We start from the raw sequence: 20,677 nt of genomic DNA, 5'->3' as shown, positions 1-20,677 counted from the left end.
TTAATTCACGAAGGTTCAAGGATCCAGTCCCCAAATATGAGTAGGTAGACGGATGTCAGGAAACTGTAAAGGAAGGAACAACTTGGGCTAGTGCAAGTATTTATCTGCATGTGGGATCTAAAAGAAATTCCACATACAGTAGAGAGAAATCTAGCACATACAAACTCTATGGTCAGGAGCAAGACTGCATATACTCAAGACTTGGTCTTGTTCGTGCAGTGAAAATGAGGTCTGGGCAGGCTCTGAACAAATGCCTCTTCATAATCTAACCCCTCCTGTCTACAGTACAGAGCACTGAGGTTCTATAAAGGTCTTAACAAAAGCCCCCAGCATACACCCACTTCCAGAATGATGAAGAAGCTATGCATGATGCAGGCCTGTCTTCAGCATATGTCTTTCATTGCATTAGTTGATGAATTAGCAAAGGGACACAGGGTTAATGGGCAAAAACATCTTAAATGCAGGATGGATGGAAACACAGGCTGACAGCATGTTATTAGTTAATGGGTACTAAGCCCTTGTACCAATCTAATCAACTAACTGGCAGTCATAAAAGAAACTATGACAAGCCAAGACGTCAAGAGAAATCAAAGAGGAGAAGCAATAACAATATGCGCCCAAAGGCAAATGGAAACATAAAGCCTGCCTGTATTGAAAGAGAACAACCCTTTGCGGCCAGCTTGGGTGTTGAAAGACTCCATGTTCAACACAAATAATGGCAGAACTCTCTCTTCTCATTCCTCTGAAATACACATTTTTCCATGTGAACTTGCACAATCTATATCTTTGCATAATTATGTGCTCTAGTGTCATACACAGAAAGAAATGAGATAGTGGTTGGTGTCTTATGCTCTGAATCCTCAACAAAAGAGCTTCTGGCCTCAAGCAGCTCATAGTCACAAGACCGTGTTGCGTCATGCAAGGAAAAAAGAGAGAGATTGCTGATGTTCCTTGTTTTGGGTGGAAAACAAACATGTGGTTACTGTTTGTCAGAATAAATTGCTCAAGAAACTGGCAACAGGAAAACAGATTTTGCTTGGGGTTGCTCCTAAATTTTAGAAAACCACTACAGGCTGTTAGGCAACCTCCATTGCTCTGGGTGGAGAAAGGCATCTCTGACAGCTTACTGTGCATTTCTGTAAAGTTATATGGTTGTGTGTAATTAAGTCCTATCAGGTGAAATAAGTCACATCAGCCATATGGCTCTACTCTGAGTATGACTCAGATGGATATATCCTATGATGTTTACTATCCAACTATGAAAGTTCAAAGGCCGGTGATACTGAACAGAACAGATACGGATAATCCTTTGTATGCCTGTAAAAATCAGTTTTCTTTATTCTTAGCAGCTAAAATTATCTAGTGTATGATGTATGATGTATTCTATTCTGTATTTTATTTTGTTGTAAACCAGTTGAATCTAGGATTATAGGTGATTCACAAATATTTTACATAAATACTAAATAATTAGGATGATGAAACTGACACACATGATTACGGTGAGGGAAGGTAGGCAGCAAGATAATCACTTACTGAATAAGGGAGTCTGCCCTTTATTGGGCTGTAGTACAGGACTCAATTAAATGCATTTTGGTACGGGGGAATATAGAAGGAATGCATCTTGGCTCACACAACTTTGTTAATAGTTATAACAGAATTTGGTTTCTAGCACATAGCAGTTTCACTATCATATTATGTGTCAAAAGTTTCCAGTTACACTTAGAAAATTTCTAGGCAAGCTCTTAAAAGTTCCAGCTATGCTTTAAATTGTATTTAATCATGATAGTTACAATCCATATATATTGGTTGTATGCACATAACCACATCTTATGATTTTGTATTTATGTTTCATAGTAAAAGTTCAATTTTAAAAAATGTGGGCAAGTAAATGAAGGGAGCGAAACCAGCGGGGATCAGCGGTGGGGAACTGGATCTCGCCAGCAGGTCAGATTTTTACCTCCCCCACCTCTCACAGGCCAAGTATGACAGGGGGCTGGAGCTACATGTCAATCACCTGATCTCACCATTATGCCAGGTGGCACTTTTTGCTTGCATGGATCTTGTGGATCACTTCTCAATGGGATCATACTCAATGGGCTCAGCAGGACTGGCAATCAGCTGACCATTGGGTCCTGCAAAGCCTTACGCACAGTGTTTTGCATACAGCTTTGCAAGTGACCCTGATTGGCAGATGGCCAGTACCAATAAACCCCTGCTCAGCTCAGCCAGGTCTTAACCTGCCCTATACATGACATCATATATTATGTAAGGTGTACTTCAGGTTTCCATGGCTTGGCTGAAATGGCCTGGAAGGCCAAATGGGGAGTCCTGGCAAGTCTAGGCTCACATGTTGGAGGTTCCCCACCCCTGAATTTGGTTAGAGTTGGATGCTGATGCCAAGGTTGCAAGTTTGATACCCATATGGAACAGCTGCATATTCCTGTATTGCAGGGGCTGGACTAGATGAACCTCAAGGTCCCTTCCAACTCAGTATGCAACATAGGCTGCATGTTTCTTTGACCTTCTAGTTTTCCCATTTTTTTTCACTATTAACTTATCTTCGAGCTGCTTCATTCATTCTTTAATAGTGTTTTTTTAAAATCTGATATCCGTACTATATGTTCACTGATGTCATGTGACCGCATACCTGATGTGTGAGGTTTCTGTACTCTGGAAAATATGAAACACAAATGCTGCTGTCTTTTTTTCATTGGCTGCATCTCTCTCTCTCTCTCTCTCTCTCTCTCAACATTTCTGAAATGCAGCTGTGTAAGCTACTTATAACAAACTTACTCTTTGGGGGGATTTAAGTCTTCTGGTCTTGTCTCAAAGAACTGAAGAACTTCATCGCACTGAGAGATATATGGTGGCAGCTGAATCAGAGCCTGAAAAACAAAACAAGACACGCATTTGGAAAATGAAGAGCTGGTTTGCCAATTGTTAAGTGTGTGAACATGAGACAATTTGTGCCTAGCCCAGCTAGAAAATCCAGGCACATTCTCTATCCACTGTGATACTCCATTGCAAAAGTTTTCCTGGAACTTTAATTTCCAAGTACAGATTCTGATTTTATTATTATTATTAAATAAGTAAATCAGTACAATCCCTGCTTAGAGCCATTCAACAGATGTAAAAAAAGAAAAGAAAAGAAAAGCCAGCAGCAGTGTCCTAGCACTTTTTGCAACTAAAGCACTGGATTTTATGCATAATGTTTTTAGCACAATAAATCTACGTTAATTTCTCATGCATTGCTTAGAGCCTGCACTTCTATTTCTATGGAGACACTGCATTTTCCAAGTAAAGTTCTTTGTGATCACAATTACTATTGCACATACTGTGAAGAGCCTTGTGATGTAAGTTTTATGGACCACTGCTGGATATTTTTGTGATGGGATGAAGGAGAACTGGCATAACTCTAATATTTCCCATTCCTGAACAATGAAAAATTATTTAGAGATTGCATGCTTTTTAATACCGCAACTGATACTCAGCAATTGTACGGGGCTTAAGAATGTTTAGAGCATTTTGCAGCCACGATCTTGTAGCCATCCTTACTGACCTGCTTTATGGGATTCTTGTGTTGTGTCCCTGTTTCTGAGGTGAGGGGCAGGGGGAGAGGATGGCCCACCTAAGCCCCCAGCAGAGGCGAAATTCAAACTTTCTGAGTTTGATCCAGAGCTCAGTCAATTCCTGAACTAAGCTGCTTAATTTATTTTAACACTGTTTGGAGATTGTGGCCTTTCTACCATCCCACTGTTCTCGAGTGCAAAGCCAACCAGTTAGATGGGGAACTGATCACACTGTTGTTTACCCTACCTTAAACACCACCACCTATCACTTGGCGTCTGAGGGCACGAAGAGACCTTGAGTGGTCCATAATGTTGGTTTCTGTGCTATAGCAACTGATCCGTTTCTATCAGCCTTCGCACATCTGGTGCCCTCCAGATGCTGTTGGACTGCAAGCTCCATCCTCCTTGACCACTAGCCATGCTGGTTGGGACTGATAGGAGTTGGGGGCCCCACCATTTCTGGAGGGCTACAGGTTGCAGAAGGCTGGTTTATATTATCTGCAATGCCATTAACTGCTTGCTAAAAATCAGAAGACCATTTACAGAGCATCTCTCAAACAAACAAACAAAACATCAAACAGTATATCAGTGCCTCAAAATTAATTCCAATGCTTTGGAAGGAAGCTAGTGTTTCATCTTAATGTTCTTAAATATCCCAAGGGTCCACCACCAAGCCACTGTCACATCCAACTGAAATCCGGACCTCTTCAGAACTTCCATAAACAGCATGTCAATCCTGCTAAATGACATTAGCCTCTCACTCTCTGCCATTTCCCCACTTTCCAAAAAGTAGGTCTGGTTTTCAAAACTGGATGTTAGCAGCATAGTTCCAGGGTTTATATGGTCACTTTCAACAATTCTTTTTCCTAACCAAATTTTGGAAATATAGGTAGGGGGAGTAGCTTTAATAAAACACACTATGAGAATATGATTCTTGTTAGAGACACATGCAAGTCACAGCAGAAGTGGCCCTGTTCATTTACTACTCAGGACAGCATATTGCTTCCATAACAGAAGAGGGGCTTCATATTCAGAAAAACCTTTCCCAATTTTTGTGTGGCGTAAGACACACTTTGGAAAGCCGTTGTTACCTAGATGCACCTTGTATTTTCCCCTACACTCAGAAAAGGCTCCTGCAGCCTAATGGATTCTGGAGGTGAGATTTCGGCTAACAGGCAATAACTTAATTGTCTCTGCAGGAACTTGAGGGGACAGTACTTGGAATATCAGTGTTTCTTTTGGACCAGAGCCCAGAACACTTACTTTCCCCTTCTGTCTACAGGTGTTGGATAAATCAGGGAAATGATGCAGAGCAAGATCTGCAAAATGTTTAAGTATTCAACCTAAGAGTTTGCAGACTGAAATTAGAGAACTGAAGGTTTTACTATAGACAACATGATCTCTGATTTATTTTTATTTTTGTCAAAATGAAGTCCCTCAGCATTTCACCATTCTTCATCAACAGCAGGTGACCAAATGATCCTCTGCTTATTATTCACCACAAGTTGTTATTTCTGCTTTGACACAAATTATTCCCATGTCTGGTGGTCTATCAACAAACTGATCCATTTTTTGTGCCTTGATATACTATCCTCCTCAATACTTCATCTCTCATTCCTCAATCTATGCTCCCCAAGAAAAAGTGACCTACTAAGTACCAAGGGTTCGTAAGAATCCTGACAAACAGCAACTACTTTTTATATTGTGATCATTTGGGCTGCACAGTATTTTCATATTCACATAATATTGTATTCTCTTCCTCTTAACGGCTCAAGGGAGGAGTCAGAGACTTGCCTGATATTCACATTTAAAGTGGTTCACATTTAACATGCTTACATAACCACGCTGCAAACCATTGTTAAAATTACTTTTTACAAATCCAACCTGCCTCTCTTATCAATAAATGTGATATGAAGCCGTGAGTAAGATAATTTAGAATAAAACATTTTGCTTAATCTTCACCAGGCTACACAAATACCTGTGATTTTAAAACTCTGAAATCAGTTCTTTGATCTCAAGAAATACCTGCTCTCCCAAATTTATCAACAACTCCTCATGTAAGGAGGTGTTCAGTTCATGTAAAACTTTGGGAAATATGAAATGGCTGCTCTCTTCTTGCTTTGCAAAGTTATAGAGCAAGAGTCCAATCCAAAATGGTTACCTCATAAGGAGCAGGCTAATTAAACATCTTCCCAAAGTCGTGATGTATCTAAAACTGCTGTGGCCTTTTGGGGGTGGTATACACCCCTCCTTGGGCTTCAACATTTACCACGTAAGAAATACTGATGAAACTGGGGGCAGTTTGTAAAAATATCCATAATTTATTGTTTGGGCAGAACTCCAAAACCACAGTACCTAATGTGATCAATATTATAGCAGTTTTATTTTGTCAGTTTGTAGCAGCTTCTGTTCACTGCAGAATGTAATGAACAGTTTGCATTCATATCATAGCTACTATGACTATTTGTACTCTTTTGTTAGCTTTAACCAAAAGGTTAGCATGGATCAGTACCCCTTGGTTATGGAGCTGACAACTTTAGGCAGGGCTATTATGGTGTCTATTTCCTTTTCTCCTATGAGATCATACAATATCTGGCAAAGTAAAGGAAGGGGCATACAATGCTGGGAAAGATGAAGGACAGACAGGTGTTGGGATACATATCTATTCCTCTACTAAGTTTAATGAAAGCGTTCCGAGGCATGAATTTTGTACAATGAACAGAAAAGACGGTAGACGTTCATGTTACTGATGTGGGAGTTAGGCTGCCGCTCCCTAAATTCCTCGGCACCTGCTCAGAAGATTGATGGTTTGGGAAGTGCCACAACCTTTGTGATGTGTGTGGTAAGATAGCCAAATGTTTTGTTCCTTATGAGGTAATTACCTAAGCAAAGAATCCTGGACTATGATCCTGTGGCCCAAATGGAAGAGAGTCTTTTACTTGTCTTCCTGCCCCACACTTGCCTTTTTAAGGATTTTATTGGGTTGGTGTATATCACCAACATTTTATCTGTATGCTGCTATACTGTAGTTAAAACCATGCTCCTGGCAGCTTGCAATATTAAAAGGTTTACAAAATTTATTTATTGTCATGAATAAATAAAACACATCAAAAGGTACAGAACCAAACTGAACAACTGCCACATAAATCATGAATAATAATAAGATCTAAAAATGAAGATACAAAATAACAACAACGACAATAGCAACAAAATCCCACCAGCAAAAACTGTTAACAATACAGTGGTACACCAGGTTAATAACTTAATTCGTTCTGGAGGTCCATTCTTAACCTGAAACTTTTCTTAGCCTGAGGTACCATTTTAGCTAATGGGGCCTCCCGCTGCTGCTGCCGCTCGATTTCCGTTCTCATCCTGAAGCAAATTTCTTAACCCGAGGTACTATTTCTGGGTTAGCGGAGTCTGTAACCCAAGGTACCACTGTATGCAGCTGCATTAGTTTTAGTCACCGGATTTCATTCTTACTGGGACGAATGTTGTTTGCAGTTAGCGATACTGCTAGTTCTCTTTGTTTAAAGGTAAAGGTACCCCTGCCCGTACGGGCCAGTCGTTTCAGACTCTAGGGTTGTGTGCTCATCTTGCTTAAGAGGCCGGGAGCCGGCGCTGTCCGAAGACACTTCCAGGTCACGTGGCCAGTGTGACGAAGCTGCTCTGGCGAGCCAGCACCAGCACCGCACACGGAAACGCTGTTTACCTTCCCACTAGAAAGCGGTACCTATTTATCTACTTGCAATTAGGGGTGCTTTCGAACTGCTAGGTGGGCAGCAGCTGGGACCGAACGACGGGAGCTCACCCCACCACGGGGATTCGAACCGCCGACCTTACGATCAGCAAGTCCTAGGCATTGAGGTTTTACCCACAGCGCCACCCGCGTCCCTTCTCTTTGTTTAGTGAAGTTATTTTTGTGTGTTTTATGGTTTTCAATTTAGTACTCATTATATACTGTGGATCCACATGTTAGAAGCCATCTTGAGGGGGCTGACCTTAAAACGTAGCCTACAAATATTTCAGATAGATCAATAATTGTAGCAGCTGGCCACAGAGGAGGGAAATCTTCCTCACAGCCAGCATGGAAATGCAGTGGACTAGTGTCTTAACAGGTGGGAATTGCTTTCTGTCAAATAGGCTGGTATAGCAGGAAAAGGACTGAGGAGTGAGCTTCCCTTTTTCTGCAGCCAGCATGCAAAACAAACAGGCTGGTGGAGGAGAAAGAAAGAAAGAACCATACAGTCTCAACCAGCGCACTCACACATACCTCCATAGAACTCCTGGTAACAGCTGACCTGTGTAAGAGGTGTGTGCCACCCATATATATGAGAGTGATTTTGTGCGTATTAAAAAACCAAAGCAAGTGCCCTGATCACCTGAACCCACCCATGTTTTCTCCTGCTCCGGAGGCTAGGACACAAACCAATGGATTCAAGTTACAAGAAAGGAGATTCCAACTAAACATCAGGAATAACTTTTTGACAATAAGAGTTGTTCAACTGACTCCCAAGAGAGCTGCTGAACTCTTCTCCTTTCGAGGTTTGTAAGCAGAGGTTGAATGACTATCTGTCATGTATAATCTAACTGAGATTCCTGCACTGCAGGGGCTGGACTAGATGACCCTCAGGGTCCAGCGCAACTCTACATTTCTATGATTCTGAAAGATTGTACTGGGAAATGATGCTTTCCCCTCCTTTCCCAAGCAAGCAAAGAAGAGAAGTGGAGGGATTGTTGCTTATGCAGCTTCTGAAAAGGATGTGGTCGCAATTAATTCTTGTAACGCTCAGCATTTGCTGTATATCCACAAACCACAGTCATCTCTGTGATTTATTTATCTGTGCTCAGTTGGAATACAATTTTCCTCCCCGTGGTGGTTTCCCTTACGAAAAGCATGGAAAAACAGCAGCAGATAAGTTGTACTGCTAGAGTGGTGTCCATATCATGGCAAGCCAGGCTTCCTTGTGTGAACCTACTCCACACCCTTCCTTCCCTGTTAGCAAATACAGAGTTAAATGTCAGCTGTTGGAAGGCCAAGAGTGCAGTCTTGGTTACCTGGTTATCATTAACTAAAAGAAAGAAATACTAAGGCGGTTAGATCACATCTACAACATTATAGATGATAGAAAGTCAAACGGATTTGTTAAATTTAATGTCATCAATAGCATTGTTTTGTAGGAGCCAGCGGCTGCCTCATCACCTATGGATTTCCTTCCTCTTTAAAAGCAAATGTGTGTGTACACAGGTGTGCCTATTTGGGCATATTTTAACCTATTCCGTGACAAGAGGAACAAGCATATCAGAAGCTGAATGAATGAAAATTGTATATACACATACATGTATTTCACACACATTTTACTACAGATTATAAGAGCAACCCCAACACAAAAAACAGACATATTATAAAACAAAACAAGCACACACACAATTTCAAAGAGACTTCCCCAGATTGTAGGAAGATAATGATATCGTAATTATTTAATGCATTTCTAACTTCAAAAGGTCAAAAACCTAGAGAATTCAATATAAAAAACAGTTGCAATATAATTTTGATTAGTGATATCATATAAATTGAATGACCACTGGGGTATCTTCCCCAGAAATATGGGGCAATGCACACTGTGCTTTTTTCTGGCTTAAGCATCCCTATGACCAATACCACCACTCCCCTTCTGCCGAGTCCAATGCAGACTTTTGACTTTTCCATCCCATCAGCCCCTAGTATCAAAAACAAATTGCTTTTTATACATGGCAAGTCCTACCAATTCCATCCCTGCAGAACTGTGCCATTTCTTTATGTTTTTAATTGAAAATATTTATATGTGTTCCTGCACTAGCATGCACATATGTACACCCCTGTTCCATAGGTCCTTCTTACTTCCTTCCATACTAAGCATCTCTTTTCTAATGACTAGTACACGGGTAGGCAAACTAAGGCCTGGGGGTCGGATCCGGCCCAATCGCCTTCTAAATTCAGCCCAAGGATGGTCCAGGAACCAGCGTGCTTTTACCTGAGTAGAAACTGTCCTTTTATTTAAAATGCATGTCTGGGTTATTTATGGGGCATAAGAGGGAATTCGTTCGTTCGTTCATTCTTTCCCCCCCCCCTTCAAAATACAGTCCGGCCCCCCACAAGGTCTGAGGGACAGTGGACTGGCCCCCTGCTGAAAAAAGTTTGCTGACCCCTGGACTAGTATAATGGGACTGAAGGAGGCAGTCTGAATAATATTCAAGTGAGATTCCATTTGAACTAAGCTATTTCAAAAGGGGAGTAGGATAACCTAACACACTTTGAAACCATTAAAGGCAGTTGCTTTCATCTGACCAACAAAGCCATCATCTTCAAGCTACAATGAGAGCAGTTGTCACTTGGCATGAAAAGGAATTTTTCCAAATAAGAAACAACAGCAACATTTATTATTTATCTTAGTGAGAGCTGCTTTTTTCTGATGGGACTCAATGGTACACTGGAAGGCAGGACACTGGGTGGATGTGAAGAGTAGACAGGGCAAGGTGGGGGGAGAGACTGAAGAAGTGAGAGGGGGGCACAAAGTGGGGCTTCAATTAATTGAGGGGGGACAGGAGAGAGAAAGGGGGGTCATGGTGAGTACCAGCACCTTCTTTTCCTAGACAAAAGCACTGTTATTAAGCATTTATGTAGTGCATTGTAAATGTCCAAAGTGCTTCCTTATGTCAGCAAAACTACTCTGTGGGTAAGTCTGCAGAGTAAGAAACATTCAAGGTCATCCCTGATGAGTTCTTACTCAAGTGAAAATGCATTAACACAAACTATGGTAGCATATAATAAGACAAGACAGAAAAGGTGACTTACTGTGTATCCTGGTGCCCTCCGGATGTTTGGGACTACAGCACCCCAACAGCCCCAGCCATCATGACCACGAGTATGATGGGAATTGTAGTCCAAAACACCTGGAGGTTACTAGAGCAGTGAAGGCTGCTGTACTGGAACCAGCTGCAAACAATGTATCTCAACAATCAGCACAAAACTTGGAAGAAAACGCCACTCACCTTGCAGTACTCATCAATGGGTATAAGACGCTTGATAGCAACATCGCGAATGTGGCTTCGGCGGAAGAGGATCTTGCCTATGGAAGGAGAGACAAGAACAATGCAAGTCACTGCTTGTTTGGGTAATCCTCTGGTTCATTAGAACCTCACTTCTCAAAGAACTCCTTGATTGCTATCTTTATTCAGCGGCTCAAGCACAGACATATCCCATAAGGGCATTCAGACACACGGCAAAGCAAATGTTACACCGGAAGAAGCAAATCACATTAACATAATCCCATGAAAATAATTTCATTCATGGCTGTGATTTTAGATTGCTGGCCATTCATTCCATCAGGGACTGTGGAAACTCTAAAAATATAAATTAGTTCTTTTTTCAAGTTCACAGTGTTATTTGTTGAATGCTTCTTCCCTGTTGGAACATTGCCCAGTTGATTTCAACAGAAATTAGTTATGACTAAGGATAGTGGAACAGGGTGTGTGTGTGTGCATTATCAGACAGGATAGAAATGCAAACCGATGAATTTTTATTTATTTATTTAAAAAAACCTTTTCAACTACACCTTTTTTAAAAATAATACTATTAATGTTGCTCAAAAACTAGCAATTTTTTTAAAAAACCCCCAATAAGAAATAAAACAGCAGTTAGCAGCAATCAAGATAAACAAACAAAAGAGAGAGAAGGGAAGGAAGCCTAATCTGTTGACTCATACTACAGAGCAAACCTGTTTGCAGCAGGTACACCAGAGTTATATTGGAGTTTCCTGCAGCAAACCCAAGGTGAAAACCACAGCTATGTATTCCTTAAAATACCCCTGTAGATATGTGTGGAAGCCTTGATTGTATGTGTATCAGTGATTTACAGTTTTTGCCACAGATATACCAAGATGCTCCCTGCAGCAAGTGCACCTGTCCCTTATAACAAGTGAAACTGCTTTGTCTGGAAGTTCCTGCTGGAACAAAAAGGCAATGGTGATTCCAGTCCATAAAAGCTTGCTCCATTTTCTTTTCTGCCTTTTTGGATAGGTGACCACAAAACTGTCATGCTTGTAAGGTGAGAATGTACATACTTTGAGATGGAAGTAAAATGGGAGCTGTTCCTCCAGTGTGAGTGGCATTGAACTAAGAAAGCCAACACTCCTTTTCATGTACACATGCACTGTATGTACTCCAAGAGAGAGGACCAACGGAAACATTCAAAGATGCTTACTATAGACAGGTCTGGCCCTAAGTGAGACAGCTGCCTTAGGAGGACAGCTACACTAGCCTGCTACACTAGCCTGCTGTCTTCAGCTGCAGTAGAAGAAACTGCCCTTTCATCAGTATTGGAATTCCACCAGTCCAGCTGGCTTCTGTATGTGCCTTGGGGAAGGGTGCCATATTGTCCTTCACCTCAGGCAGCAAAGTATCTTCAGCCAGCCCTGGCTGGAATAACTCAGTCCTTATCCATTTGAGCTCATGTTTATGTCAATCTCTTGACTAGTAAGAGTTTTCACAGGTGAAGGGGCAGACAGCTAGCCTAGAATCTATTTGCCCAACAAGCTAGTTTTGCAAATTCAAAGAAGAAATTAGGATAGTCAAGTGTTTTCAAATTAATGACTGTCTGTTTGCCTTCTGAAGTTGCATGGCACCATGCAGGACTGTACCCCAATTGGATTTGATGACTCCTGAATGTTTGAACCACCCCAGGGAGGGAAGAGTCTGTGTACAGAGCATGAATGACAACTGCACAGGAGTTCAGCAAAGGAGTAACTCTTCAAAAAATATGATGTAGTAGAAAAGGCGTTCACAACTTTTTCTTCCAAGTTCAACAGCCCATATGAAGTTTCCCACCATCGTAGCTGCAGTTCTGAAGCAAGGAACATGGAAATTTGAATCAATCTGTCAGCAAGTCAAGCAAGATTGTGAAGAAGTCCTTCATGGAAAAGTTTAAGATGCTGGCTCCTTTCTTATATCCACAATGGAACAAATTTCATTATCTTGGGGGTGGGGCCCTTGTTTTATTGACAAGAATTTTGGTCCAAATTCTCTGTGGCCACAAATTATAAAATGTAATGTGCCACTACATCAACTAAAATCACATGGAATTTTCATTATATTTTTCCAGTTGGTAGAAACTGGATATTCCAGTAACTAGGGTCAGCAGTGCTTCTTTCTATATTTAGAACTCAGACAGCAATTGGGTTGGCGTCTCTCCAAGATTCACTCAGTCACCAGAGTTGAAAGAAAATTTATAACTCACATTTTCTTATTGATGTGCACATAAAACATGCAAGCAATCAGAGTAAATGGCCAGTTAATCTCTCTAGCCATTTGCACAAGCAATCACAGTAATGCATGTTCATTTCTTCAACACATCCATGAACATTATGGCTTTTCTATTTGATCCAGAGATATTGCATTCTTTTAAACTTTTGTGGGGTTTTTTAAGGCAGCAGACAATAGAGTAGGAAAAGCACAAGTGCTCTATGAGGACTCACAGAAAGCAGAACACAGCTCTCACATTTTCAGCTGGTGAAAGACACACGGCTATGCTTCCTGTACCAATTAATCTGGTCTGATACAGTTTAAACAACATTAGTGCCACATTTTTATTACTGTATGTGGGGCTAATTAATGAGAATGGATCCTGACAAGACAAACGTCTTGTGGTTGAGTGGTCCCCAGGTACAGGACCTGGGCTATTTATCTGTTCTGGATGGAGTTCCACTCTCTCTGGAGAACAAGACATGCACTTTGAGTGTGCTCCTGGAACCATCTCAGCCATTAAGAGGCCCAGGTGATGATATCTGCGGCTCATAATGCCTACTACCAACTTCGGCTGGCACAACAAATATTCCCTTTCCTGTACAGTACCAGGTGCACAACCTGCGGCCCTCCAGATGTTTCTGGACTACAACTTCCATCAGCCCCAGCCAGCATAGCCAGTGATCAGGGATGGTGGGAGGTGTGGTCCAACAACATCTGGAGGGCCACAGGTTGTGCACCCCTGCTGTACAGGAATAGTTTGCCTATTCTGGCCTACGCATTGGCAACCTCGCAATTAGGCTACGGCAATGCATTATATGTGGGACGATCCTTGCACCTGCTCCAGAGGTTGCAGCACATACAAAATTCAGCACTAGAGTGCCGAATGAGGCAACTTACTGTACACATGTGTAATTTGCGTTAAAGAAAGAGAAAAGCACCAGCTGCCAGTTAGTCATTTTCAAGGTTTCGTTATTGACTTTTAAAGCCAAAACAATTTAGGACCACCTTCCCTTGTACAGACCCAGACAAACTGTACAGCCTTTAGAGAAGGCTCTGATGGCCAGACCATTATAGAGTGTCACAATGTGATAGAACAAAAGTAGGTTCAAATAGAACACTATTTGGGAAGTTTCCACTGTGGTAGGCTTTAAATGCCTACGAAAAACATGCTCATTTCTTCAGGCTTTCTGTGTCTCTATTTTCTGATCACATGGCTGGAACATTTCTTAGTAATTTTTCACGAAATATTTTACCGGGTTACTAATGCATTTTGATATTATGTATTTATTTTTTGCTCGTGATACCATACTTTATGCAAACAGTTTAGAGATTTTGTTGTATTAAGTGGCAAACAAGTCAAACAAACAAGGGATTTCCAGTAACGTCAAGATTTGTTTATAGTCTAGTTATAAGCAAGCCTTTAATATAGCCTTGCAAATATGAATATTACTAACTTCCTAGAAATATTTAAAAACATTCTAATCAATTTATGTATATAGAGAGCAGTTGTGTGTTTTAACCTGATAAATTAAATAAAGGTATATAGCTGAGTTAGTAAGAAGCCAGCTAGTCATAAATATACACAAAATTTCTCCTCTCCTTGACTGCTAGGGGACGTGACAGATACAGGAACTCTGCCAGCACCTTAAGATGTAGAAATGCTACTGCTCCTTCTCCCTCCCCTCCAAGGAGCAGACATTTTATTTATATACAATGCCCTGCCCTATTCTGAAGTCTCAGGGTTGTTACACTTTAAAAAAATCACCACAGTAGCCTTCTCCCCTTTGCAGCGGTTTCCTTTGCAAAGGCAACCATTAATGTCCCACACACAAAACCTTCCAAGAGACATAAATATTAAAGGAGCAATCTTGAAAGAGGCAGGCACCCTCCAATTATTCAGGCCACATTTTTATAACATGAACTGACCCCATACTTTTTTTAAAAAAAGAATGTATTTCTGCACAATTTAGCCATTTACTTTCAGCACAACTCTGCAAGAAAGAAAACCATGAAACAGAAACATCAGCACTGTGTTTAGGAAAGAGTTTGAAGCCAAGTCCTTTAAAAGATACTCATACAAATATGCTTCCTTATTCCTAATGACATTTGACTTGTTCTCAATTTTACATTCGACATCTGCAAGTATAATAGCTTCAGGTATAAAATGTTGTCTTTATTTCTAAAGTGGGCAATGCCAATGTGTGGAAATGTTGCTATTTAGGTTTGTGCTGTTCTGAAAATGGATTATAAGCACTTGCATTCCCACAACAGAGGATTTCCAAGGCAGCAATCCTGGTCAGTTGAAAAGAGCTGGACTAAGCATCCAAGCTTTGAACTAGGAGTGAAGGAGATCACAGCAATGGCGAGGTTTGTAAATCTACCACAAATTGCATCATATGCCATATGTGAAGAACTTCTACATTAGAACAAACAACTTTAGGTTCTAGAGACAGACAAGGCAGACTGCAATCGCAACTCCTTTAATCATTTAGCCATTTATATTCCCTTCCTTGGACAATTCCATGTATCAAAATGCCTGCTCAAGAGGCTTCTTATCTGAGCATTCAAAGGGCAGGGATAGAAAAGGTCTGTTTATTTGCTTTTTAAAACCTCTCTCTCAATCACAAAATAATGGATAGCTGTTTTAAAAGCCCCTTCCTTACAAACTCAACTATTAAATAATTTCAAGTTTGTCACCTTAAGAAACTGCAAGTTAGCCGCTTCCCAAAAGGCAATCATTTCAATTAGCTAAGTTGATTCGGTAGCCAATATGGCAAGCCCCAAATGTTGTTGAACCGGTGGCCCTCCATGCCACTGGAATACAGCTTCCATCATCCCTAATCACTGCTCATGTTGTCTAATGGGACTAATGGGAGATAGAATCAAACAATATCTGCAAGGTCCCCCATCAGTACCGTGATTTAAAGGGTAGCCGAAGTACCACCACTCACATTTTTTTTAATATTTAAAGCTCAAAGTATACACGGGTCGGAATGCAAACCATTTCCGGCGACTATAACAAAAATATCTGGGGTCATTTTAGACATTAGATAAATAGGTTGCATGCTACATAAAGGAAACCAGTAAAGCTATGTATGGGTACAATCCCCAATGAAGAGCTAAGGCTTCACATCCCAAGCGGGGAATGTCAAAGACACCAGAAAAATCTGCACATGAATATCCAATTACGTTAACTTCCTCAATCTCCTTGCTTACATCAATTCATTTGGTTATTGCTTTTTCAACATCTGAGAGTATTAGGGAAAATCCTACGTGGCAACAATATAAGGCTAAACTCTAGAAGCAGAGAAAGAAGTTCAGCTGAAAAGAGTCAAGGCAGACTTTCTGCTAGGTAATTATCGAGCTGTTTTCAAACTAAAACTAAATCAGTTCTTGTCCCATCACAAAGGAGTGAAGGCTGCTAACATACTAACATACATGAAGAGCTATGTGCATAAAATATATATTCTCCTTAGAGATAGTTGCCTGAAAAAGTTTAACTGCAACTCTGATTTTGTATTTAACAAGCATTGTACTAAGTCATATTGGGTAGCCTGAAAATTTTATTTTGCCGTATTATTAGGTTATCAAGCAATTTTATTAAACAACTCATTTTTAAGGATAAAGGGAAAACTTTCCACCCTACATCACTAGGGTTTCTGTCAGATGTTGGATGGTGAGTCCCATCCCTCTTTGTACCTGTACAGCACTCAGGGTGGGCAGTGATTCAGTTGGCTACACCTTTTTTTAGGAAGCAAGGTTATCTTTTGGCAGAAGATGCATTCTATGCAGAAAGTGCACCCGCCATACCTTTGAATGTAATTACGTACTGTGACTGTATTTCCTCACCATTCTCTTCCCATCCCACTTTTACTCTTTTGAAAGAAATACACTTTTCATCACCTCTCAAATTACACCCTGCCTGGTTTGGCCTCCAGTTCACTTTTAAACATATGGACATCATCTCTTTCCAGGAGGAAAAATTAGATGCCTGGAATAGGCAGATATGCAATGCGGCTACAGCTTCAAAGAGTGATCGCCACAAGAGTGGCACAGCAGCCTACTGTCAACATCAAATTAAATGGCCTTGTGAGCGCTGGTTACAGGGACACATCCTTCCAAGAGAATGCAATACAATTTTAAATGTATGTCAGGGGCTGCATGGTTGTGACACAGCATAAGGTGGATTGGCAAACAAAATCAAAGTTAATTGGGTCCAGACAGTCCAGGCAGCAAACGAAAGGCTGTACTAATAATCCTACTCACTATTCTATTATGCTGAGGTGATGTACTGCAGTGGCTAAGAGACAGCACTATGAACCAAGAAGTCCAAAGATTGAAACTTATCATGTCATGGACATGAGAGTTAAGTGCCTCACTCTGACAGTAATGGTTCAGATTCAACTTTTCACTGGTCTTGGGGAGGGGGGTGCATCTGAACTCTACTTGAAGCTTTGCCTAAGCAAAATAAGAACACAAGTACATGCCCCCCCCCAAGTTGCCATGATTCTACAGGGAGTGTTCAAGAAATCTGATGGGAAAAAGGCTAACAGGATCTCAAGCAGCGCAGCATGGGAGGGAGGCAGAAAGCAGATAACAATCTAACTTCAACATTTTTATCCTGTTAAATCTTCTCCTTTGGAAGTCCGCCATGGTCTTCAGCTTAAGCTTCCACAAAAGCAATTTCACAGCCAAAGTTAAAAACTTTGGCTTTGGGCAAAGTTTTGTTTCCATACAGTTCTATCCAGCCCCTTCAAGGAAACACTGGTGGGAACAGCCTCTAGATCACCATGGATATAGGGAGTTTGGAAAACTTAGTTCTGCTTATAAAAGCTGCTTCCTGAAAGATTTGGCAGACACTACACATAGCTAATCTAGAGGAGCTCATTTGTTGTTTCAGCTCTCTTTCTTTCTTGGGGTCTCCCTCTTTCAATTTCCCCGCCAACCCACCTTTCATCTGTAGAGCATTCTGCACAGTTGCTTGGACATTCAGAAGAGGGCATAGCCTCTTATTCCACCACAGCTTGTGAGCAGAGTTCTGTATTTTGCAAGTTCGTGACGTAAAAATAAACTATACATACCTACGACCATTTTAGGCTGAAGTAGGTTTGAGGTCCTGGTTAGGAAACAGATGTTAAACTACAACAGTTGTTTAATTAAACCAGGATGTAAGTACCAAGAATGGGAAGAATCACAGGGAGAGGCGAGGAGGGAGAACATGGTCTCATCACTCATCTCCAGCTACTGAACTAAGGTTCAGAAAGCCAGAAATTGAGCATCTGAATCAGGACAGACGCTATTAAAAATAAATAAATCTACAGCTTGATATAATTTGTCCTTCCTGTGTGGGCACCTTGCAAAGCCCTTTAGGAGCCACTTCACACTGCTCCTTTAAACCTCTGAAATCAGGGCATCTTAGAAAGTCTGCTCACTTTGGTTGCATGTGCCTTCCAGGGCAAGAGGAGAAATAAGCCTTTTTCAAACCCCTGAATGGAGCTTTGCAGAACACCACATAAGGGATTTTGACAAATGCGTGAGACAATCTACCTGTCAATCATGTGATGTCATGAAAGTATCATGAGACTGATGAGGTCAAACCTGATAAAGGTTCCCACCCCTGCCTTACATGATCAATATCCTATCATCATAATTTATTGGTCTGTGAAGTTTCCTGGTACTGTTAGGATGGATGTTAGCTTATTGTGTGACTTCCAGGTCTGCTGGAAATGTCAAATGATACTAAATCATCTCACCATCATTTCAAAAGGCTTGTCTACTATTTATTTGAACTTTGCTTAGCCCTAAAGCAGAGTGTAAATGGAGTGAGAATAATGATGCAAAAAGTTCAGCGTATTTTACCTTGATTCATGTTTCCATGGATTTTTCAAGTAGTTTGCAGTTTTTTATTCTGGGCATCTAAGAGCTCCAAGCAAGAAATGGCATTAGATTGGTCAAAGGCTTGAAATACTACCTTCTGCATTTCCAAACAATGCCAGAGCCATCTGGGTATTAAAAGCAAACAAACAAACAAACACCTGTGGCATTAGAAAACATAACCCTCAACTAAAACCAACACATCAGGACTCTGCAGGTCTGAGCTGTTATGCACATGAACAGTTTTCATGATTCATAGAGAGAATTTTCCAATATTCCTAAAGAACTAAATATTGTTGAATGCCAACTGCGCAAGATACAATATTTCATTCCAAGTATTTCCAACTTTCCTCTAATCAAAGGAGGCTGTCTTGGATCTACAGACTACAGAGCCACCTCTGGAAATAGCTAGAGGAAAACTCTATACAGTGGTACCTGGGTTTACAGACTTAATCCGTTCCAGAAGTCTGTTCTCAAACCGAAACCATTCTTAAACCGAGGCGCGCTTTCCCTAATGAGGTCTCCTGATGCCGGTGCCCTTCCACCGTTCGGATTCCGTTCTTAGACCGAGGTAAAGTTCACAAATCAGGACACTACTTTCGGTTTTGTGGAGTTCATAAACCAAATTGTTTGTAAACATGACTGTTCTTAAACTGAGGTACCACTGAACTCTTGCAACTTCAAGAAGATCTTGTAGCGCACATCTGAACAAGGTCAAACCCACTCTCTGATGAACTTCATTCTTATAGAAATGGTGAAACACCACACAAGAGAAGCCCCTGATTATATCAATGTTTAAGGCACAGACCCCTGCTATACGTTGCTGGCTAAATAATAGTAGTGTCCTCATTCTCATAATGGTTGCTCAGTCTTTTAAAAATGCACATCTATAACATGAGCAGTGAGGAAAGGAACAGGGAATGATTTCCATTACAGAAAGTTTTATGGTAGCATTTAGAGACCTTTTTCAAATCTGAATACCAAAGTCTTTCCTAATGGTTTCAGAGGTAATCTCACACAAAAAACTAAATATTCACTTTTTAAAAAATAGAGGGAGAGAACTGATTGGGTGTTGCTATAATAAACAAAACTAGAACCAATGGCATTTGTTCCTCACAGAAAAATATTTTGCGTGCTGAATCAAAAATGCTTCCTTGGTTCCTATCAAAGGCCTCAAGTCTGAATGTGTTATAGTTTTGTGAAGAATGCTAGAGGCAGCTGGATGGGGAGGATCACTGGAAACATTTTTTTTTCAGGCGACAGAAACCACAATGTATAATGTTACCAATCAGGGCTTCCCAGAAAGCAGCATATTTGAAACAGAAAGCAGGAGCCAAATACCCACACTGGTAATGAAATTCAAGCGCTAGTATGCTATTGTGAGTGGGATGCAGAAAAAGCAAATTATAAGGGTGTGGGCGTGTGTGTGTGTGTGTGTGTGTGTGACCATTTTAAAAAAGGCGGAACACAAATAGGACTAATTTCTCCGTAATATTAACCATTGGGCTACATGCTTAATATGCTACTCCTCTGGGCCAGATGTCTCCCACCCTGTTCCCAAGCTTCTTCTTTGGGGAGAGTTGGAAGGGCATCCAACATAAACATTTCTGCTGTTCTGTTTCTCCCTCCTCTCTTGAATTTCCAAACCATTTGGTCTTGGAAACACAGGAGGGTTGCTCCAATGGCTTGAATAAGGAGAGATTTAGAATGCTGCAGGGTCATGGCCATTGACAGGGGCCTGGATTTTGCTGCACCTCAGGGTTTGCTGCTGCCAGAGGAGCCAGGACAATCTTGGAGAGCTGTGCAGAGTCTGCAAGCCTGAGTTGGGCTTACTGATTTGGTAGGCGCAGATCGGGGAGCTTGATCTTCCCATGCCAAAGGTCCCCCGGCCCCTGGCTGACAAAGGCTGTGCTTGGCCAGGAAAGATCTGCATCCCGGTGGCGCAAAGCATT

At 41.1% G+C, this 20,677-nt stretch overlaps 1 protein-coding gene across 3 annotated transcripts in view; it reads right to left on the bottom strand.

Moving 5' to 3' along the window:
* SH3PXD2B (SH3 and PX domains 2B) overlaps positions 1-20,677 on the bottom strand; it is a 103,134-nt gene that overhangs the window by 31,171 nt on the left and 51,286 nt on the right. For all 3 annotated transcript variants that reach the window (XM_081900036.1, XM_081900034.1, XM_081900035.1), the window contains exons 4-5: positions 10,602-10,678; positions 2,794-2,885 (exon numbers count right to left, since the gene is read on the bottom strand). In XM_081900036.1, coding sequence (XP_081756162.1) covers positions 2,794-2,885; positions 10,602-10,678 — 169 coding nt within the window. The remainder of the gene's footprint in view (positions 1-2,793; positions 2,886-10,601; positions 10,679-20,677) is intronic.

The sequence above is a fragment of the Podarcis melisellensis genome (assembly GCF_964234715.1).
Source record: "Podarcis melisellensis genome assembly, chromosome: 2".
NCBI classification, from domain to species: Eukaryota; Metazoa; Chordata; class Lepidosauria; order Squamata; family Lacertidae; genus Podarcis; species Podarcis melisellensis.
The sequence above is the reverse complement of the archived record's forward strand: the minus strand, read 5'-3'. Positions and strand labels throughout refer to the sequence as shown.